Genomic DNA, 24192 nt, shown 5'->3' with positions numbered 1-24192 from the left:
TTGCAAAAACTGTACTCGCAGCCAAGAAGTACCGATGCTTATTTAGATTTCGAACTACTTAGGCAATAATATTCTACCTTGTGAGCGGTGTTTGCTCTCGATTTGGCCAGTAATTTGTGCACAAGAATTTTTTAAAATCCGGCACATAAAAACGCAAGTCTCTGTATTATATCCATGGTTGTATCTTTAAACGTTGCTCCATACCTACTCCTTACATGACACCGCATCGGGGGCCGTGAATAAATTAAGGACATAATATTGATAAATGTTAATCGGAAGAAATAAAAGCCCATTTCTTGTGTGCACAAGAGCGCTTGAAATATGAATAGGCCGGTGATAAAGTTGATATTATTTAGTCCTGCACACGGAGTTATAGCATATTGCAAACGATGTGGATATAAAAAAAAAAGATAGTACTAGGACTATAGCAAACAGTGCATAGTGTTTAGTCTGACATATTCGCAATTAAAACAGTTAATCAACGGCGTCGCAACCATCGCAACCTCTTCGAGTGCTTTCCGCTTATGCTCGCACCATTTCTTTCGTCTGGCAACCAGACTAAAACTTGTGCTTAAGGCAGAGTGGTTGCTGGGAATTATTCCTCGCGCGTAACAAATCATAGAAAGTTTTGTGGACGTGTTGTGCGAATCGGCTAGTGCACTCTTCGCGTCTGCGCTGTGCGTTTTTTTTATCTGCGGAGAGTCAGTCTGGAGGTAAAAGCCGTGCATCTGTCGGCTATTCCAGTCGGCAAAATGTTACCAGCGAAGACTCTGACTTGTGCCGCCGCAAGCGTGGTGTTTACATTTTGCGTCGCTTAATCATTCATTTCTCCGCACCGTCTGCGGACTGAACATAGCAAGGAGGTTGGAGTCAATGTGGGTCCGCGGCTGACGCTGCCTTCCGACATGGCTCCTAAGTCTCGGAAAATTGCCATTATGGGTTTCCGATCCGTTGGTGAGTAATGTTTTAAGCCTAAGCCACTTCGCCTTATCGCAATCCGAGGCCGCGCGTCCCCTTAGCGGTTGGCACAGATGGAAGCGTTTGCCAGATTTATTTGATGTGTCACCGTCATGCGCTATGCTCGTACCGCTGAGGGCTTTAATTTTTCGGCTGTGTGCGTCGGTAAATTTGAGTTCGCTTACTGTGTTCTATGGCGCTGGTTGCAGCATTGCAGGCAGCATTGGCAGCATCAGTATCTTGCGTTCCGCGCAGTGATAACGCATATCGTTTGTCGTGGCCTTTACGCTTTGCATGCAACTGTTTGCGGCTTCTTAACACTAAATCTGGACTCTTTCTTGGTTCTTATGTCCTGCAATTTAATGTTTTATTGGAAGCTGATTTTGTGAATGGAATAATTCGCCCCATATTAGCCGCTTCTAGAGGCAAAGCTGGCATGATTTACAACGCGTGGCCGTTACTGTGGTGAAGAACAGGATGTTGCTTTTCAAGCATTTCCAGCAAGCTGGTTACATAAGGCTGTGTATGTAGGGATGATATACGCCTAGTCGGCCGCCGACAAAATCGCATATTGTGGGAGGGGCGCGTGGAGGCTCCGCGCGCGAACGTTGCATGATCACGTGCGTCCTGACTCGTGCAGGAAAGTCGTCGCTTACGATTCAGTTCGTGAGAACCAGTTGTGGATTCCTACGACCCCACCATTGAAAACAGTAGTGTCTCGCTATTGGTATATTGCAGACAGTGAATTAACAGGTCCACCTCTCGCTACTATTACCGTACTTTCCAGCTTTTCACAAGGACTGTGAAAGTTAAAGGCCAAGAGTACCATCTCAAGCTTGTAGACACAGCAGGGCAGGTATGTTGCCCAATTTGTGTGGTATATTGGAGCTGTTAAATATTGTAAGCTCTGCATTTTTTGGCACAGTTAATGATATGATATTAATAGTAGTAATAACTATAGCCATGTGAATGTACTGTACGCACACCAAGCCAGACTTGTTAATATTCCTGAGTGGCATAAGTTTGCTTCATGCACTAAAACGTAGTAGTAGTGACGATTCAAAAAAGTGAAGATTAACTGCTGTGAACAGAGAATTCATTCTTTACGCATTTCTCACTTACATAATCTCTCGTGTGCCATTATTTCACAGGGAGAGAGAATTTAAGCAGCTGTGAAGCATAAAGATCATCTGATAATTTCCTTGACCTGCTTTATATTTTCTTTTGCAGGATGAGTATTCCATATTTCCCCAATCCTATTCTATGGACATTCATGGTTATGTGTTGGCTACTCCATCAATTCTGCAAAAAGGTACAATGAAAACAGATTTTCTTGTAGCCCATTCAGTGTATTTCCTTCTGCATTTAGACATTTAGTTATGTTTTTTCTTTTTGCCATCTAGTTTTGAAGTTGTCAGGGCACTCTATGAGAAGCTCCTGGACATGACCGGAAAAGTCCAGTAAGTGCTCATCTGTTAGGTTACTATGATCCTTCATAGATCATGTCTACAAGGTATTGTCTCAGTTTAAAGACTGTGTTGTAAGCAGCCTAAAAAGCAGAGCCCAGAGCATGGGAAGTTCAAATGATGGAAAATGCATTATATTGAACGATGCTTTGAAAAAAGCCATTTGGTGATGCATACATACTGCCTCGTTTGCCTACATCATTGTCAGACGGGGGGGGGGGGGGGGGGGGGGGGGTTTTGATGACTTACTAACCACTGAAATGCAAATCGGCAACAATGGAGCCACAGTATCATTACTCATTTGCCTTGTCCATTGATATCTGCTTGTTGAAGGCTTGAAGAGTAATGTATATATTGGGTCACGGCTAATGCTTGGTGGTCAGTTATTGCTTGCGTCTTTTTATGTAGTACTCCAAGCCTTGATCTTGTCTGCATGCGAAGTAGTCCAGCATACTGTAGCTTGCAGCTAGTGCAGTACCTTGTTTTGTTGGTGCTGGGTGGCTTTTTAAAGGATTGGAACTGTTAAGGCTGGTTTGGAAAAATAGGCAGTGAAGGAACTAGTCATTGTTGGCCTTGTCCAGAAAAGATTGCTTTATTCCCAATTACTATGCTTTTAGTGAGAATTTTTCTTGAGTAGAGCATCGAGTGTTGCAGACACTCAGTTGCACTTCTTCTCAGGCCATTAGTTGTGGCCTTGGCCTCTCTGTAGTTGTTAGTGCCAGCCTTTGAACTGTTCATAAATTGTTGTAGTATTCGCAGCCCTGTGGAAGTTATAGCATTCTTTATCAGTTTCTTCGATAGCATGCTCTATCGGTTTGCTATATTAAGCAGCCTGAGCAGCGGCTCATGGCGTAACAAGGTAACCATGTGGGCTAGTTGGTGTTTCAGACATAACTTCACCAGCGAAAGCACAAGACACCAGGAGAAGAACACCTGTGCAGTGCTTAAAAAGTAATAAGTGCAAATCGCATCTCTGTATTCAAGGACAGTTTTGTTGTGCTGTGCTGTGAAGCTGCGAGTGGGTGGTGATGGTTTCTATTTCTGTGTCTTGTGGTTGGCTTGTGAGTGCATCACAACAGCGACTTGTACAAGCTGTTGCATCATGCTTATAGCTTTGTGGTATAGCCACAGGAAGTTGTCCCCAAATGTGGGCACATTCCCTTTCAAGGAATGGAATAATGCTGTTGTCGCTTTTTTTTTTTATATGGAGATAAGTTAAAGTACGTCAAGGAGATGATTAGTACAGAATTGTACAGTAATGAAATTACTTGGGACTTAGCTACTTCTAATTGTAGCCCATCTGCACTTCAAAGCTGTCTATACTACTGGGATTCGCACACTTGCTAGAGTTGCTGGAGATATAACTGTTGTCTTTTTTCTTAGGGAAAAGGTTTGTACATCGTGCATATAGATAACTACTATTTGTTGTGGTCATTTTCTGGCTCATTTCTTTCAGTGTTCCCATTGTCCTTGTTGGGAATAAGGTAGACCTCAGGGTTGAAAGGTAAGTCAAGAAAGGGGCCCACCTTCTCTTTTTCTGCTGCTTTTTTAACTTAGTGCCTGGAGGTGTGGTGAACAGTGTTCAAGCTCAGTCTGTAACAGTGCGGTTGGCTTTTTGGTTGGAAACAGCTTGATTGCTTTGTGTCCAGACCTTTGCACGCCATGGTTACGGATTATATAACCCAGATTCTTTAAAGTATCTGCCAAATTGTCTAAAACGTACAGGCTGTTTCAAGGGAGGTATTTAGAATAGGCTTGTGCTCAATTGTAAGTTCAGTTTCGAGTGCTGCATTTTCCAAGTTATAACATGACAATTTATGCCCTCATTGTTCATTAACATAGTAAAAACTTGTTATTTTCCCGGTTCGTATGCTCCAAATTGCAAGGAATAGAAGTATGTTCCCGGATAATATGATTTCCTGAAAAGTATGTTCAATAGTACGCCAGTCTGATTGTATATGTTCAGTACGCATCCGGAGTGCATAATTGTGTCGGGCCGAGCCTGGTGGCATGCGACACTGCAAAAGACCAGCGGCAATCATCCACAAAGGCAGCTTTTCCACAATGGATCAGTGCAGTGTGGCAAAGCATTCGAAAATGACCTACGTGAGCCGGTTGACCATGGGGTCCTGTGACACAATCGGAAGCGGCAGTCAGCCGCAAGAGTGGGTTCTTCACAATGCATATGTGCAGCGGGGTGAAGCTTCTGAAAATGGAGACGGTGGTAACAAAGAGGTCCCAGCAACTTTCACCCTTGATGTTGCCGGCTTTGGATACGTTGCCAAGTCATTCATGCTAAGAACAGTGCAAGTATAATTCTACAAGCGCCATAAAAACTCTTCAGATCTTGTGGCAGCAAGTGCTAACCGTCCTTTTATAGGAAGTGAAAGCGGCACTGAATACTTTTTTACTTCATTCTTTGTTTTTATTTCAAAAATTTTTTATGGTTTTTTGGATAGTACCGTTTATGGAAAGGAAGACAAAAAAGCGAGTAGTGCATGAGTGGGAGTGCTTGCACTAGGCTCTGTGGGGTTAAAAATTTGGGGTACAAATACATTTACCCCGCTTAATCGCAGCTGACAGTTCAAACTGCCGACCCCACCCTATGATAGCGAGTGCTACTGAGCACACGCAGGCCATGGCGGGCCTTCTTCTGAAGGAAACAAAGGAACAACACTGGCTTACACAGAATGGCATTTATTGCTGCAACAATAATGCCAGCTAGCAACAAAATACGCTAAGGAATCGAAGTTGTCGAACTCGCCAGCAAGGTTACGAGGGAACTTTCGCCCACGTTAGGGCAAGGGGAGAAGCTCCGAGGCCGTTGGGATGAGCTCGCTGGAAAATTTTCCCACGAGGCCTCATCTCGCTGGCAAAGCGTCGCGCCGAAACGTCTGCACGTGGCAAGTTCCCAAGCCGAAGAGAGAGAGCTGTCTCCCCCGCGCACGCAGCTATTGTGCCATTTGTGGTGCTCATGGCACTGCGACGCAGGTGCCCTCCCTTGTTAGTTGAGGCAGCTAGGGAGGGCATATCATGGGAAGCAAACCGAAAGGGGACCAGAGCAGAGTGAGTCGCTGCAGCCATTAATCATCATGCCATCACCATCAGTAATGTCCTGTATTCTCGGCTTGCCGTCACGTAACAGTATGTTTTCCTAGATAATATATCCCCTCTCCCCTGTAATACCGCATAATTTATGAAATGTATCCTAATTCTTATCGGGTAATTGACTTGTAGACTGTTCATGCCTAAGTTTGGTGGGTCGCAGGAGGTCCCTATCCAGCAACTCTGTATCCTAGCAGATGGTGTCAAATCAGTGGGGAAGATCTCGACTAAGAGTTTCGGCCACTGCGGTGGCTGAGTGGTTATGGCGCTCGGCTGCTGGCTCGAAAGGCGCAGGTTCGATCCCGGCCGTGCCCGTGTACTGTGCGATGTCAATGCACGTTAAAGAACCCCACGTGGTCAAAATTTCGGGAGCCCTTCACTACAGCGTCTCTCAGGCCTGAGCCGCTTTTGGACGTTAAACCCCCATAAACCAAACCAAACAAATCAATTAAGAGCTCCGACTGAGTGTTTCAGCTGCACCACAATCTCAGTGCTGCTGCAATGGCTTAACTGGCGGAGTGACGAGAGAGATATGCTGATATTGTGGCACAGCTGAATCCCTTGAGCTCCTGCTGCTCGCTTGTTGTTTCTCAATTACTTTCAAGGAAAAGAAAGAAGGAAAGTGTTGTGTGACGCCAGTGCATGTTAAAGGACCCCCATCTAGTCGACATTCTTCTGGAGCTGTCCAGTGGTGTGTTCCTCACGTGTAGCCTTGGATGTTACGTTGCATATCTTTTCATTACGAGAAGTGAACATAAAATTAATTTGAAAATGTTCTGTGTTTTACTATTGTGCTGTAAGAAAGAGCACCCTCATCACTTTTAACAGGGAATGGAGAATGGAAAGAAAGGGTGAGACCTGGGCACATACAAGATAAACTGCACAGTTTTCTTTAGGTGAAAGCACGAGAATCTCAAAATGCATAAATTTCAGACTTTCAAAGTAGCTTGACTGTGCCCATTCTTGGTTCAGCAGTATCTATAGCGGTACTACATGAAAATTTGCTCAACTGCTCCTAGCAATGATGTGTATGTTTGCTGGGCCTTTCTGTATGCTTGCCTTCACCGTACACAGGATGGGCCAATTTGGCGCATTTTCTTGCAGAGCTGCACCTGTGCATTGACACCCATAATTTTTATTTTTCCTTCAGTTCTGTCGTGCTTGTGTTAGTAGCACACAATGGTATTGTGGTGTTGGGTCTGCTCAGAATTAATGTTAGAGGTGCTGGAAAGAGTGTTTGCAAATATTATGTTGCTGGCAGCATGAGTTCTACCTGATTTGCTAATCTTAGGTGATGTGCTTACCTTTGGTGACAGGGTTGTTAGCTACGAGGAGGGGAGACAAGCTGCTGAGTACATGAAAGCAGCTTTCCTGGAGGCATCTGCAAAGCAGAATCAGGTGAGCAACCCCTTTTGCCGCTTTCATGATGAAAAGATGTCATTAGGAAGACAAAATATAAGAAAATAGCTGTTATGCGAACTTTCTATCACAGATTACTCGCATTGTATGCAAGACTGTTCTTACTGAAACAGACCAGTGAGTGATGTGCACTCTCCTTGAAGTCTGTGTGGTGGCCTAGTTGTTTAATGGAGGCATTGAAATTAGCTAGGCTTACCGTAATTTGCGCACTTTTTTTTCCTAAAATTGAGGCTTCAAAAGGGAGGTGTGCAAAATTACACGGGTGATTTCGCAAACACACCCTTTAAAACTCTACAAAGGTCTAATGTGCAATGTATATGGTATACAGTTAAAACCGGATATAACGAATTGAAAAAGGCCGAAAAATATTCGTTTTAAGGAGGTTTTCGCTATATGCAGTTTCCGCGAGAAAGTTCGAAGAATAAATACAGAAACGAAACCAAGGTGCAAATCAAGGCCATTGAACTGGCCCAGAATGCATTTATTGCACTGAAAAGAAACAAGTGATTTTGCTCTGCTGTTTGCTGATGAGGGTCGGCACCACTGATCGTTCGTAGCACATCAAGGCATTTAATGCTGCACCACCATCATCCAGCGAGCCCACGCCGCGCCGCAAAACGTCGATGGCATTCAACACTTCATTTGTTGAAGGCATATCACATGGTGACTCGACCTCTGGAGATCCATCATCGTCGGTCTGACATCGGACACTTTCAATCAGCACCTCATCCGACATCTCTTCTGTAGTTATGGCATAGTCGTCCGCATACAAAAAGTCACAGAGCTGCGCGTCATCCGGGGCTGCTCCATTCATGTACAGCAAACCCCAAGCTTCGGCGAGATCGGGCGGCCCTGGAGGCTCCACTCCTAAGTGCTCCTCTTCGTCAGTTTGCGCAGCCTGAACTTCTTTCGTTATGCGGGCTTTTCTGAAACAGTTGGCGATAATGTCCGGACTTGTTTCTCGCTACGGTGCTTCAAGCATCTCAGCTGCTTGGAAAATGTCCACTTTCATTTCCTGTTGAAGACAAATGTTCAGAAGCAGCTTTTGGATCACTCTACACCGGTAGCTGCACTTCACGCTGTTGATAATTCCTTTGTCGAGGGGCTATGTTAGTGAAGTGCAGTTCGCGGGCAAATACTGCATTTTGATATTTGTAAGGTCGAGGCCTTCAACATGGTGCGGAGCACAGTTATCTAAGAATAAGCAAATTCTCCGGCCTTGCTTCTTGACATCTTCATTAAACGCTCTCAACCAGTCACAAAATATGGCCCGCGCCATCCACGCTTTCGTGTTAGCTACGTATTTCACGGGCACCGGTGTGTTCCTTTGAAGCACCTGGGGCGGCCACTCTTATCGATAACCAGTGGGACGCGCTTGTCAGTCCCGTCCGAGTTACCACACGGCAAAACAGTTAAACGAAGTTTAGTATGCTTGCCTCCGTGGCAGGCGTCGCCTTTCAGGCTTAGGGTGTGGTTCGGAAGCAACTGATAAAAAAGAGCGGTCTCGTCGCTGTTGTAGACTTTGGACGCATCGTAGCGCTCCAAAATTGCTGGCAGTTTCTCTTCAGCCCAAGAATTGGTAGCGTCGCTGTCCGCAGAAAAGGACTCACCACTTATCTTTCCAGCGATGCCATACCTGTTTTTGAAGCCTTGAAGCCATCTGTTGCTCGCTTGTAGGTCATGAAATCCCAAGATACAGGCGTAATCCCGTGCCTTTTACTGCAAGAGAGCGCCGCTGATCGGAAGATTTCTAGCCCTCATGTCCATGAACCATGTGAACACCGCCTTGTCCACGTTGGTGTATGTTGATGGCTTTAGCTTCTTCTTTTTGCCACTAGCAGTACCGGACTCCAGTGCACTGTGAATCGCATCTTTCGCTTTGAGTGTCATAGAGAGAGAGCTGGCTGGGATTTCAAACCTGGCAGCAACATCCTTCTTTTTTTCGCCTGCAGCAACGGCGTCCAGAATAGCAATTTTGTCCGCAAGAGACAATATTTTCCGTTTTTTCGTAGACGCATTCATTCTCGATGTGTGAAAGCACCAATGCGACCCGGCGCACAGATATACGAAGTCGAGAATAAAGTGCACACGCCGGTACAGCGAAGGGAACAAAGAAACAGATTCGGAAAGCGCCAGTTTTTCAAACATAGAAAGTTCGAGAAACGCGTGTAGTGACACCTAGTGTCATGCATACAAAGTGAAGTGACTTCTCCAGCAGCCAAAGAGTGGCGCTGCCGGCGTGAAAGCAAGCGGCGCCTGTACATTATCATCATCACCACCGAGCGGGCGGGTGATGCTGCTGGCTCGCCGCCGATCGCTCGCCGCCGCTGCAAAGGTTTCTTTTTAGACGTTCATCGTTCTTGATCATTAACTAACGAAGAAATTTGGCACAATTTAGCTCTGTTTTTCAAATACGGGGAAAAAAGACAAGGCGGTCGACGGGACAAATTCGTTATTTCGAGGTTCTCTCCCCTGCCCCTTTGTTACTTTGAGGTCACAAATACATGGGTTCCTGTGGGACTGGCGACGGGGAATAGAAAAAACTTCGTAAAATCGAGGAATTCGTTGTATGGAGGTTCGTTATAGACAGGTTTAACTGTATTACCACGTTTAAGTCGACCCCGAACTGGCGTCCCTCGCTTGGCAAAAAAAATTGGAGGATGCTTAAGCTTGGCTTTTAAGAGTAGAATGGGATAGCATTTTCCGGCTGCCACCGCCACTTATCGTCAGCCACTAGGGGATGGGGTGCCGGTTCCGTGCGTTGACGGAGCAGCTGGCTGCACAAGACCTCCGCCGCTGCCGCTCCTGGTTTCTTCACCACGAATGACGCGACGGAGCCGTGGCAGCCTTAGACTTTGCTGGCGACGGCACCGGCTTTTCCGCCTCACGAGCTCCTTAATGCTTTCAAGTAAAAAGTTGACTCCAAATCTAAATCTACACATTACCGCCCCCACCTGCCCCAAACTCATTATGCAGTTCCCTGCTTGATGGCATCGCGGTGGGTGCGCAGCTCAAAGAAACGATATTATCGCAAAGCTAGCAGTCAGAGGCAAATGGAGATACCAAGCAATAAAACAGTGCCCTCGCATATGGACTGGCTGAGAAGCGGCAAACCGAACAGTCAATGGTTTGGTACTTTCCGATTCTGGCACGGCGCACACTTCAGAGGTTACCAGAAATTTGCTCCCGCAGCCGTTCGTACGGGAAAGCAACCGCCAGTGTAAGCGAGCCGGATAAACAGTGTGCAATTGACTTTTCTTTACCGGAACCATTTGCAGTTGCATGAGTCACCGATCTTCCCAAGCCTTCCTTGTGCTTACCCTCGTGCATGTTGGTGTGCTTGCGCAGCATGGAGCGCAGAATATGCGAAAAAAAGTTTAAAAAAAAAATAAATCCATGTAGTGAAGGGTGCATAAATTACACGAGTAAGTACGGGATTTTATTTGTGAGATGTGTTGAAACAGTTGCTGTTGCTGAATCTGCTTGTGCAAAGTTCTTTCACAGTTGCAGTTGCCATGAATTAAACAGAATACAGTCGTTCCCGGATATATCGAATTATTGCCTATATCGAACAGTTGAAAAATCATCTTGGGAATCCCATGCAAAAGTATAGCGCTATTGTTCGTGTATATAGAACTCCCGTGCACCGGCATATCGATGCCCCGCACTCTGAGAAAGGGGTGTGTGTGTGTGTGAAAGGCACGTGACGAGGAGCACATGGAGTGCAATTGGGTGTGAAAGGGAAGCGGGAGGGAGAAACCACGCTGACCGCAGGCGCCCGTTTCTTGTGTTTTGGTTGGCTGGCACCGCTGGCGCAGTGAGACGAACGAGGTCAGTGCAGCTTGGACTTGTGGTAGTGCGGAGACACGGAGCGGTGCGTCTTTTGATTCGCTTTGTTGCTTTTATTCACTAGGCCAACGCAAAGGCTTGAGACTCGTGTTGTGCAGTGAGTTTTCCTTTCCGCTTTTGGCACGTGTTCAGGAGCCATGGCCGTGAAAAAACGCAAGAATTTAGATTTTTCGAATCATTCGATCATTCGACGGGTGGAAGCTGGCGAAAAAAAGTCGTTGGTCGCCGCGGCGATGGAATTCCTCGCAACACCCTGAGTACGATCCTCAGGAACAAAGTCGATGTTAAGCTGAAGGCAGTGCAGTCCAGTCGCCCTAGAGCGTGTCGTGTGCGCGTCCCAACCTTTGACGAGGTCGAGAAGGCATTGCATGCGTGGTTTTTGGAGACACGTGCCAAGAACATTCCTGTTGACGGCCCAATGCTCATGGAGAAGGCCAAATGGTTTGCTGTGGTTTTCGGAGAAGAAAGCTTCTCTGGTGGCACTGGTTGGCAGCAGTGATTTAAGTCGCTACAGCATCTTCGGAAAGACCCTTTCGGGCAAAAGCGAGGTGACTAGCACAAGTCATAGAGAAGTGGTTGTCCGAAGAGTGGCCAAATATTTCCGACATCTTTTCGGCGTCGCAAACATTCAACGCAGATGAGACGGCACTGTTTTGGCAAATGCTGCCAAGCAAGACAGCATCTGAAGGGCACTGCATGCCATGGTGGAAAGAACAGCAAAGTGCGCGTATCGATTTTGCTTGCTGCAAATATGGATGGGTCATGCGGACTGCAGCCGTTTGTTATCGGAAAGAGCAGGCCGCCACGCTGCTTTAAGAACGCAAAAGGCCTCCCGGTTCGATATGCGTCCATTAAGAAAGCTTGGATGACACGCGATTTTTTCGTTGAGTGGCGACAGGCGTGGGATGCCGAACTGGAGAAGAGTCGGCCGCAAATTTTGTCTTCTTCTTGACAATTGTTCAGCCCATCATGTCGTCTGCCCATTAAAGCAGATCACCCTCAAGTTTCTGCCACCAAACACAACGGCAAAACTCAAGGTGGACCTCCTCAGAGCCATTCAAAGGCTGGCTGGTGCTTGGAACGACGTGAAGAAAAGCACAATTGTGAACTGCTTCCGCAAAGCAGTCTTTGTGGTAGCTGCAGATGACGGATGTCTTGACAGTGAAGACGACGCTGGATGCCTGGACAGCAAATTTCGCGAGCTCTCGGCATTCCCAGGTGCCATTCCAGGCAGCGTTACAGCACGCGATTTCGTCAGCGCTGACGACGGCGTGCAAGCTGTAGCGGATCGCGCCGATGCGGAGATTATGGCTGACATCATGGGTGACGAGGACGCAGACTCGAGCAGCGGCCGACGAAGAGGACCAACCACCATGCACTGCAGCTGAACTTGCATCAGCTTTCAGCGTCATTTGCCACTGTTGTGGCACAATGGAAGGATCCGGCCTTTCTCGTTTACACAGTCAACAAGCTTGAGGACAGCTTAATGAACTTGATGATGCAGAAGAAAAAGCGAGCAAAGGTCACAGATTTTTTTTTCTTCCGAAAAAAAGTGCTCTGGTCATCGTGCTGTGTTTTTGTTTTTTTACGCGCCTTGGAGGCACAGATCGGTAAGTTCCCGTTAGTCACGACATCGGGAAACTGCCTTGAGCTGTGTGGAGTTGTTAGAGAAGCTTTTGACATGCATATTTTATATTTCGAATGATCGATATATCGAACTATTTCGCGATCTCCTTCGAGTTCGATATATCCGGGATCGACTGTATCTGCTGCCTATTTCCAATTCAGTCAAATTATTTTAGTTCCCACACCACTGCCCAGAGACCACATTGCACACACCACACGCTGTCCATGGCCAGGGACGGCTGACCCAGACATGGCAATCCGAGGTAGAAAAGATGGCGTGAGCTGGGTTACAGGCTTTCCCCGCCCTAAAAAAGGAGGCACGGGCATCAGTGCACCCTATTTGTTTCTCCACTGTTTGTTTTAAGCAGCGGTGGGAAGTTTGAATGCTGCAAGTGGTGTGGCAGTCAGGTGACCTCCAAATGTTCACCCAATCAGAGTGCCATATCTTTATGCACAGGTTATATGGGGACACTCACAACTGGCAAAATTATTAGTTCTGGAGAGGGCTGCATAGTTTTGGGGGATTTGTTAGGATGCAAGTTTGAGTTGTGCTTGGCTGTGCCAATTCCTTTCGCTCATTTCCTTGTGGCCTAGTGTGGACTGTTTCTTCGTGGGTGTGCAAGATTTTGCGAGTGCCCTTTTGGAAACTTGATTGATCCCGCATGTAACCATTTAATGCATCAAAAAGTCATTGTTTTCCTTCTACTGTTGCATCAAGGATGGCATAGAATGTATCGGCTCGATCAGATGAGTTCGCCAAAGTTATTCACATTTGATCCTTAACCGAATGCCAGGCCAGCAGTCAAAAGAAATGATGCACAATAATAGTCTGTACACCACTGAAGGGAGAAGGTTATTATTTCTTGCGTTTAACCCTGCAGGGGGGTGTCTGCAGCTTGCAGGCGTTGGTGAGTGGCAACACCACGGGTTCCCGAGCATCCGCAGGGACACTCCCCAAGGGGATGATGGTGAACAGTGCATCACCACGGACCCGTGCCTAGCCGTGCGTGGCATTGCTGTGACCGGGGGAAAGGGGATCCTGGTGGTTGAGCCGATGCCGTGCGTTTGGACCCTTAAGGCCCCTCTGCGGAGGCAACACACCACTTTGGCCTCAGCTTCCTGTACACGGCACCTCCGGCCTGACCCGACCGGGGGGGGAATCAGCAGTCGCCTTTTCCTATCCTCCCCTCCATCTTTTACTTTCCTAGCTCTTTCTCATAACTCTCCTATCTCCTACTCACTTCTTGGTTTTTCCTTCTTTCCTGGCGGCGAGGGTTAACCTTGTGTGACCAACTACCCTGAGTTGCGTCATATTTGGTTATAGTTGAGGTGTACAGCTGGCGTGGGCAGGACTTGCTTTCAAGTTCCTGTCCCGTCCCCTTGTTGGACTCCGTGGTGGGTGGCTGGCACCATGACCGAAGAACAAAATTTTTTATGGCTCCCCTACTTTCAAAACCAGATCGCTCTCTCAAAAGAGGGCGGAACGAGGCAGACGACTTCTTTCTCAAAAGACAAGTAACTTTTCCCAAATATCACGTGATCCAAAGTGAAGAACAAGATAAGCAAGCAAGAATAATATCCACCTTCCTTATGTCAAAGTGCTTGACAGAAACCTTAGGCATTGGCTATAAGCTCTTAAAAATGGCCAGCGGCGATTTATTGCTCGAACTGTGCAACAGTGTCCAACAGTCCAAGCTCTCCAACCTAACGTCCATAGGGGAAATCCCTGTCTCCGTGACCTCTCATCGCTCACTTAACATTGTCCAAGGCGTAATATCCGAAAGTGATTTTGTTCACATCATTGAAAAAGATGCTCGAAGGGCTCACTGACCAAGACGTCATAATGTCCACCGAATCAAAATCCGGAAGGACTATAAGGAAATAGACACAAAACACTTGATCCTCACGTTTAACACCAGCACATTGCCCGACACAATCGACGTGGGATATTTGAAAGTCAATGTAGGACCATACATACCCAACCCTCGCAGATGTTTCAATTGTCAAAGGTTCGGCCACGGCTCACAGAGGTGCCGGGGTCGCAAAACTTGTGCAAAATGTGCTTCGAATGATCACCAGTCTGATGGATGTGACGTAGCCCCGCGCTGTGCAAACTGTGAAGGAGACCATGCGGCATACTCCAGGGCGTGTCCGTCCTGGAAGAAAGGACAAGAGGTAATCACCATAAAGACAAAGGAAAACATTTCATTTAAAGAAGCGAGAAGGTGTTTTGCACTTACAAACACATTCTCCTTCACAGCAAAACAAAACTTCGCAGATGTGGTGCGCAGGGTCGCAGCACCACACAGCACTCCGGCACCTGCCAAGGCCGCTTTCACAGAGCCTATGGCAGGGCCATCCACGCCCCAGGCAGGGTCAGCGAAAGCTGCCCTGCAATTGCCAAAGCAGGGAGCGCCGGTCCATGGGTCGGCGTCCCGCAGGACCTCCCCCGATCGGGAGAGGCCTGAAACTAACAGAACCGCGGCTGCGCGGTCTCCTCCAGCACCTCTGCCGAGGTGATGGATATAACCCCCAGTCCGCACGCTTTACAGCGGCAGAACAGCTCTCTTGAGCGGAAAAAAGACAGGCCCCTCATAACAGGCCCACCACATAAGTAAGTCCCCTTTCATTTCCTCTCAAAAACATAAACATAAACATGGCTTTTTTAATTCAGTGGAATTGCAGAGGACGTATGTGGAATTACAGTGACATAACACATATTTTAGGGTCAATGTTACCCATAGTTTTGTCTTCAGGATACAAATCTTGGTCCACAACATGTGCATATCCTGAAATATAAAATTTTTAGACTCGATCGCGAGCAGGCAAATCGACTCTTGGGAGGCGTTGCGATTGTCATTCAAAGGGGCGTCCCTGCTCAAGTAATCAAGCTCAGAACAAAACTTGAGGCAGTTGCAGTCAGCATCGTCAGCTACAAAACACTAACAATCTGTTCCATATACATTCCTCCACATTTTACTATAACAGTTCATGATCTACAAGAACTGATAGATGAACTTCCAGAGCCGTATCTGGTAGTTGGGTATTTTAACGCTCACTCCCCTCTTTGGGGAAGTGAGCGCTGCAACTCTAGGGGTCAAACGATCGAAGGTTCTGTTCACACAAACAATGTCTTTTAAACACGGAAAAGGCCACATACTGCTCGCCAACCTCGGGCAGTAAGAGCTGTTTAGATTTGTCTTTTAGTTCACCATCTGTTTTTAACGATTTTAAATGGGATGTTATTGACGACCCTTACGGCAGCGATCACCTTCCTGTATTAACATGTTTGACATCTGCACCCGAAATCATCCCAACTAAACCGAGACATTGGAAGCTGCATTTAGCAGGCTGGGAACTTTTTAGCGCACAAGCCAATTTAGAAGATATAGTTTAAGAAAACCTCAGTATCGATGAGATAAATATGTTCACGAATTGTATAATTACTGCCGCACAATTAGCTATTCCTCAGTCTTCAGGAGTGGTGCGGCAAAAAGTGTGGCAGACAAAAGAATGCAAGGAAGCAAAAAAACAACAAAATAGAGCTTGGGGTAAATTTCGCAGGTACCCAACACAAGAAAACCTCGTACATTTTCAAAAGGCAAGAGCCAGAGCTCAATATGTCGCCGCAGTGCCGAGAAAGCTTCTTGGAAGAGTTAAGTTTCATCTTTACACACTCAAACCACATCAAAAAAAATGTGGGAGCAGGTTCGAAAATTAAATGGAAACTTCTCACCGTTCACAGTTCCTCTTCTAACAACACCTGGCACACAAGCATAAGGGAACAGGCAGACATTTTGGGGGAACACTTCGCTGCAATCTCCAGTTCTTCTCACTATACGCAGTCATTTCTTAAACACAAAAATAAAGCCGAAAAACAAAAACTTACAATAAGTGGAGCGGGAAAGGAACAATACAACAATTTAATTACTCTCCAAGGAATAGAGTACTGTCTGCCGGAAAAAAAACTGCACCAGGACTCGATCAGATACACTACGAAATGCTTGCACATCTTTCTCAGCCTGCCATAGGGGCACTCTTGAATTTCCTTAACAAAATATTCATAGAAGGAAAAATGCCTAAAGTGTGGAAAACAGCAGTGATAGTGCCATTCCTGAAACATGGAAAACCACAGACTTCCCCAAGTAGCTATATGCCGATAGCCCTCACAAGCTGTCTCGCGAAATCTTTCGAAAGTGTCCTAAATACAAGATTAACATTTGTCCTTGAAACCCGCGAACTTCTTGATGCCCATCAATGCGGTTATAAAAAGGGATGTTCAACGACAGACCATTTAGTTCGCCTCGAAAACACAATAAGAGAAGCTTTTATACACAAACAGCACTGTCTTGCCATTTTCTTCGATATGGATAAAGCGTATGATATAACCTGGAGGTTTGGGATCCTCCGCGACCTAGGCGACCTAGTGACAGTGTCCATAGGAAATACATGGGAACTTTCAGAAGCTGTAGCGTGTCTAAAAATGGCTCGATTTTCATGAGGTTTGTGGCAGCGCTTTCTTCTTTAATGAATGGAGGAAATGTTGCAGACATATTATTTTTTAAGTTTCATTTGTTTACAAATCAGAGGTAAATATCCAGAAAAATTGCACTTTTAGATATGTCGGTCTGTCATGTCATCTCGTGAAAAAACTAAGCCAACTATCAGTTTCATCCGCAACATTTCCTCCCTTTTTCTTTCTTGATTGTCAAGTGCAATTTTCATTCATATCGAGTGTAGTATTTTGCGTTTTACAGGCTCTGAAAGTTGTGTATGTATTTTCTGTGGGGATTTGAAATTCGCGCCAAATGTAACTAGTGTGGCGTGGTTCCATCTGGCGTCAGAATATTTTGTCACTACTACACTCTACCACCGGCCTGTTGATTGTCTGTGTTCGTGCGCTCAGGTCTTTACTCGGAACTTGGACGGACCTGACCTCTTTCCTTTTTTCTAGTTTGGGCTGTATTCGGAAAGGATTTCTACGTTTCTTTTTTGCTTGAGCTCTTGGTGCGGAAAGGAAGTGAAATGCAAGGCCACACCCAAAAGTGCCCCCCCTCCCGGCAGCCACATAATAAGGCATTGTTAGTGCCAAAACACAGGAAGGGGGCTCCCTATTCAGGACAGTGTGGGAGAACAGCATTGTTCCTTGCCCAGCGCAAGGGCGCAGTGACCCAGATGTCAATACATGTCAAGAATGAAGCTGCAAACATTCCTCATAGGAGGGCCTTGAGCCGATAGCGGCGCTTACATGAACCCACACGCCTGGTTGTTTGAAAACCGGTACTGGTACGTACGCCGAGCCGTGAGTCCAACGGGTCGGTTCTAGTCAATTCCGCCGCAAGGGGTAGGTGACTCAACTCGACCCTGAACCGATGTGTTTGTAAACGCTGTTGGGTTGAAAAGTAGGGTTATTGAAAGGGCAGGGGATAAATGCGAACTTGCTTTCCACGTGTGCCGTCGCACCTCCCATACAGCGATGGCGTGCGTCAATCTTGGAGGCTGCTACTGCTTGCTCGACGCTTGGTGTCGCTACAGCTGAACCGGTCTCAAATCGCTAAAATCGAGTTCATGTAAACACGCAGTGGTTGAGTTGGATTGACCATGCTCAACCCGACGCTATCGGGTTACATGTAAACGGCTAATGGCGTAGACTGATTGTCATGACATAGTGATTAACCTCCTTTCACTGAAGCACTTGCCAATTACCTGCGATTTCACGCTATACTCGCGTACAACTAGGTATGCCAGTGCAACAGCCCACATCAAGGGGAGAAAGGACAGTCTCCTTCCTTCTCCAGCTCAGCCCCTGCTGCACTGCAACTGCGACGTCATGAGAACCGGTCGAAGCCAACGTACGGCTTTGTCTCCTAGCTAGTGAAACCAGAATGTGTCGTATCGGCATCGAAGCATCGGTCCTTTAACGAATCTTTGGTCGAGCGTCGCTCTTTTTCCCCAATTCTGCTCGCGACCAAGCATATCTCTGCCAGAATGTTCGCGTTATCAATGCAGGTGCTGTCCACTGTACGCGGGTAAGCGTGGGTGCACCCTCTGTTCAGAAAGGAGCTCGCGGATTTCCGAGCACCCTACTCCAGAATAGACATTTACGTGGTGTAAATAACGTGATGTCAAACGTTCATGGCCTGGCTGGCAAAATCATCCAGTTTTGCTTCTGAACTGGTTTCGCATGTGTCAAGCGTTCCCCAACCGTCTTTATTCTCCCAATTAGATACGTCTCGGTATGCGCCACACCTAGTCGCACCTCCTGCACTACGCTTCCAAAAGTCGCAGATTTCAATCAGAAAAACGCTCGGAAGGGGCGCTATATGAATAGATATATAAAATATATAATACATAAAAGTATATAATATATAAAAGAACATAAAGCAGAGCTTATAATGAGACTTTTTCGGAAACCATAGTAGGTATGGAATTTTCGCTTTCAAACCCCTGACTTCATGACAATTCAGGTGTGCTGCAGTTTTTGTGTTCAGAAAGAGCACACGCGGTTGACGTGGCTGCAGTGGCCATCTTCTATTAAATTGAAGTTTTTATTATTTTTAACAATAAACCACTACTAGCAACTTTGTCCAGAACAGTTGATAGTCGCTTGTGCAATGACGAAATTCGTGTTCAAAGTCACCACGAATAGCAACAGGTCGATCTCAGTGCTTTTGCAAAACACACATCTCACCCTTTTATCCAAGTCTGATTTGTTCCGTGGTGAAATTATGAGCAGTGAAGGAGACATGAAACAAAGTATTTCAACAGTAATTTAGTTACTGAAGTGACTATCGCCCATAAATAAATAACTGAAGAATTTGGCGACGCCGATAGCAACAAACGTGCTCGGTGGTTATCGAAGAGGAACGTTCAAGATAAGGCGCTAAAAACAACTACAACAACCCTGAATAATGTCTAAATAGTTGCGCCTGGCTGCATTCCTTCTAGATAACGCTAATCGCATCTCTCATAACAAAGTGATATTCCCGCACGCCAACGGTTTTGAACTTGAACAAACAAGTAGTACAACAGTTTCGCGGCATTCCTTTTGTCAAAGAAGCATCGGCCGGATGCTTAAACAAAAAGTTATGTCAACAGCAGCAAGGACAATGCAAAATAAACACTGGCAGCGTAAACAATGAGAGCGCAAAAAGCTTTTCACAGAGGCCGCGTCGTCGAATCGGCGTCCACACTCGTACACGGTCACCAGGCTTGTATTGCGTGTGGCAACGGAGGAATACGCGGAATACGAAATAGCCGGCCAAAGTGTGGAAGGGGAGGTGTTCCCAAGGTGTGTCAAAAGATGACTCACACTCATCTGTTCTGGCTAGGCTAAACCAACACTGCTTCTAACTACTGGCTGTATACCCCACCCTATCATTGTAAATGTATTTTCGCTGTAAAGATGCGAGGGAGCTTATGGGGACCTAAACCGGAAAACGTACTTTTCCTTGTGGCAGCTGAGTGGTGGGTTACTGAAAAAGGTCCATTCTGTGACCACCACCCCTTGAGAGGGGTTATTCTTTTGTGCTTCCGTCTCCCTGCTTTGGCAACAAAGTTCTCGGCCCTACTTTTTGTTCGCGGAAGAACTAATACTTTCATGTCACGGTCGAGGAGATGCCGCGGTAGAATTTTCACACCTGGAGGGGTAATAGAAGTTCCCTCCTTTTAGTGGTACTTAAGGGCTGCCATCTATCGACAGAAAAAGTTCAAATCTGAGTTGCCTCGTAGCTGGTGAGCCCTCTTAAACTGCCTCACTGACTTCCTTTCCGACCGCTCGTTTCAAGTATGTCTGGGATCAACCCTGTCCAGGAGCATCGTTCAAGAGAACGGGGTTCCTCAGGGATGTATTTCAATCCAAACATTGTTTATTATAAAAATGAATTCCATAAGTAAAATAATCCCAAAGTCCATCCTGTATTCAGCTGATGATGTTCAAATAGCCTGCACATCCTCAAACATTGCAACATGCGAGAGACAAATACAGTTGACGATGAATAAACTAGTGACATGGGCAGATCAGAACGGTTTCCAGTTCTCCACACAGAAAACAGTAGCCATCCTTTTCTCGCTGAAACTCTGCATACAAGTCTACCCATTCGTACACCTGAACGGGACACACATACCCGTCAAAAATGAGCACAAATTTCTAGGGATAACCTTTGATAAAAAACTGACTTTCCTACCCCATATAAACGCACTGCAAAAGAAAGCCTCCGGATCCCTAAATATACTCATGGTACTGTCACGCAAATGTTGAGGTGCTGACAGGACATGTCTTTTGCAAATTTATTGCGCCGTTGTACGCCCTACCCTAGATTACGGATGTATAGTATATGGGTCAGCGAGAGCATCGTATCTTAAACGACTGGATCCAGTGCATAATTTAGACTTACGTCTTTCCATTGGTGCATACCGGATATATCACCCACAAACAGCCTATATGTAGAAACTAATGAACCATCACTTACAGACAGAAGAACCATGCTTACCTGCTCGTACATTCTAAAAATCCGTTCCCTACAGAAACATCTGTTACCATATAGCTACGAAGTGTCCATCTCGAACACTCTTTAACAACAAACCTCAAGCTACCAGGCCATTGCTCTTGCGATTTGAAGAGATGTGCCAGAATCTTGGCGACCTAAACACATTACCTGCTATTGCGAAAGACAAGATGCACCACCTTCATGGTGCAAATTCCTTGCAATCTGCGATTTTTCTCTTACACGCTTCCGGAAGAAACAAACTCCACAACAACATATCATACAAGAATTTCTTGCACTGGAAGAAAAGTACAGTACTTTCAGAGCTTTTTATACAGTTGGTTCAAAAACAGATGCCTATGTAAAAAGCGCAGTGGTACAAGGGAATTGGATTGAAATAGTAAGGCTTCCACAGTGTGCCTCCATTTTCACTGCCGAATGTTACGCGATCTCTGGAGCCGTACAAAAAATAGTGAACGAGAACCTCGCAAACAGTATCATATACACAGACTCTCTAAGCGTGCTTACAGCCCTTCACTCTAGAAATGCAGTCACTCCTATACTTGGTGATATCATACACACCATAGTAATAGCCACGCTAAAGGACAATACGTAAAACTCTGCTGGGTACCAAGCCATACCGGAATTAAAGGCAACGAAAGAGCAGACTTCTGCGCTGCTCAAGCTCGTTATCAGCATGTAAAGTAAATATACCGTTAAAAAATTGCATCAACTTAATTCATCGTAAAATAAGACAGAAATGGCAGTCCGCGTAGAACAATGAAGTAAACAACAAATTACACAATATAAAACCAGCTATAGGTGAATGGAGGTCCTGCACCTACCAGGAACGTTTTAAGGAAGTGATTATGTGCCGTCTTCGTATAGGACACACGCACCTCACACAATTTCCTACTGACAAAACAAGATCAACCTGTTGGTGAAAAATGCGGACATGAAGTTACGGTTAACCACATTTTAATTTCTTGTGCGAAGCTGGAAAAACTGTGTAAAAAGTACTTTACTCAGTTTTATAACGAATACATTCTTTTTTATCCCGCACTGCTTTTAGGAGATGATGCAATTGTTGATATATCACGTGTTTCTAGCTTTCTTAATGAAATGGGATTTCTCAAGAGACTAAATTTTTTACCCAGTGGTCTGTTTGAATTTTAGTACACCTCAGCCACTTTCTCATGCCTGAGAAGAAGGCTGAGGCTTTTATATTAATTGGTTGGGAGCCTCGATATCCTTGCACAGCCAAGGAAAGCTACTGAGGTTACCCAGCCCTCTTTGAAGCTTTTACTAGTAGCCATTTCTACAATTTGTTCCTGTTCACTAGGTAGTATTAACGTTTGAGGGCTTCTACGCCAGGGATGATTTTGACATTTCGATAATACTCAACAAAAGGTTTTTGTTATACCTTGTTCTTGGTGCATGATGGCCTATGTGTCATAAAACCCAACCCAACCCAACCCTATTTCTTGCGTTTAATGACACTCAAGAGAGTTTCAGCAGAGAATTGCTAATACTGCAGGCTGTTGGTGAGAGCTGTGTTAGGCTGTAGCTCAGCAGCACACTGGCAGCACTGTGGGGATGACGGGGAGGGAAGACTGGCATGTTTAGCATAGGCTGTGTATTCGCATGTGTCCACGACGGCAGGTGTTAAGCCCCACATGGTAGACAGGCAGCAGCGACGACTACAGCTTGCTCCAGCTTTTCACGAGATGTGACCAGTTCCGTCTTTTTTTTTTCCAGAGTGTGTTTGAGATCTTCAGCACCATGATTCAGCAGATTGACAGGGCCGACGGCAACGTGCCTGAGAAGCAATCCTGCTGCATCTCCTAATGGCTTCTTTCAACAGTGTGGCCTCCTCGGCTGACTCTGCTCAGAGACTGTGTTGAAGCTTTTGGGGCTCCTGCTAGAGATAAACAAGAAGCCCCGTGTCTTTGCTTTTAAAGTGGATAGGACTGTGCTGATCAGGAAGGCATGTGGAGGCTGTTCATTGCACATGCCAGCTTTGCTTGGAATTTTTTTTTTCTCCTTTTGCCATCATCGTGACTGCAAATAGTGCTGAAATTTCCACCTGTCCTAATGTCAGTGCATGATCCAAGCTGCTGTGCTTGAATTACATCAATTCCCTTTTTTTGTTTTGTTTGGTTTGAGGCAGGTGCTACTTTTGGCCAGCCTTTCATCAAGCTTTGCGAGCCCTCCAGCCGCGAATGCCGGTACTCTGCTGTTCATACATTTTCTCGCTAGGGGCGTAACATGCACAACTGTGTTGGTCTACATATTTTTTTTTGTGTGTATTGAATCCACTGTAGATTGCTTGTACTATAATGATAAGTGCTGTCTGATTTGTGCCTTGAGTTATTCTTTTTTTGCAGTTACTCGTTTATGCAGTGTGTCTTCAGTGCAGATGTTTTGAAATAATGGAAACTGCCTTTTGGGGGGGGGTTAATGTTTGAGAATGCCTCTCTGGCTGTGTTTGAAATGCTCCTGCATGTGTTCCAATACCTTTCATCGCTCTTGGGGCAGGGGTTGGGGGGGGGGAAATGTAAAAATTGTACTTACTTCATTCTTCTCAAGATTTGTACACAACGCAGCGTCACAGTGAGCTTTTATTACCGCTGTTAGAGGGGATGTACCTAAGTAGCGACTACAAGGACATTGTGTAAATGACGTGGAAATGAGTGTACTGCCGAATCTGCAGATCGCAATAAAACTGTGATACAGAGTCAGCTTGTGGACTGTGAATGGTTTGTGGCATGGTTTTTTTTAAATTTAGGGCTAATTGTCACCAATATCTAGGAATGGTGGAGGACTGCTGTGGTGAGGTGGACTACTGTGTAAACAACTATGGAAATGGTAGCTCTGATGAAAGCAATGAAAGCAACAGCCCATGGAGATGCCACATATAGTGTCATTGCACCAATTCTCATTTTTAATGGCACGCAGTGCTTACTAGGAACTTCTTAAGGGGGAGCCTGGTCTTGAGAAGAAAAATTTTATTAATGAAGTCACAGTATAGAAACCTACAGGGAACATGTATTTTTGTGTGCCGATTCTAAATATCTCATTTAATTTTACGTAAAACAATTCCTTGAGCACTTATGTAATTTTTATGCATGTATCTTCTGAAGAGCTTAGAAAAAAATTTGCTGTGGGAAACTTGCTGATATGTATGCCATTGGGTTCTCTTGATAACACGGGATGCAATAAGGGTAAAATTGTCTTTCTGCCTATCATAGAACTTAAGTTATAGGGTTTTAAAGTTGTCGCTT

General features: G+C 45.7%; 1 protein-coding gene across 1 annotated transcript; it reads left to right on the top strand.

Annotated features, from left to right (window-relative positions):
• Window positions 1-754: 754 nt before the first annotated feature.
• On the top strand, window positions 755-23642 carry Rheb (Ras homolog enriched in brain). Its single transcript, XM_077668687.1, is given in 10 exon segments — window positions 755-954; window positions 1598-1634; window positions 1636-1672; window positions 1745-1813; window positions 2188-2242; window positions 2245-2269; window positions 2361-2417; window positions 3880-3927; window positions 6845-6926; window positions 22667-23642. Coding segments are annotated over 10 exon segments (549 nt in total). The 5' UTR covers window positions 755-905; the 3' UTR covers window positions 22757-23642.
• Window positions 23643-24192: the final 550 nt, after the last annotated feature.

The sequence above is a fragment of the Amblyomma americanum genome, chromosome 6 (genome assembly GCF_052857255.1).
Source record: "Amblyomma americanum isolate KBUSLIRL-KWMA chromosome 6, ASM5285725v1, whole genome shotgun sequence".
Taxonomy (NCBI): Eukaryota; Metazoa; Arthropoda; class Arachnida; order Ixodida; family Ixodidae; genus Amblyomma; species Amblyomma americanum.
The sequence above is the reverse complement of the archived record's forward strand: the minus strand, read 5'-3'. Positions and strand labels throughout refer to the sequence as shown.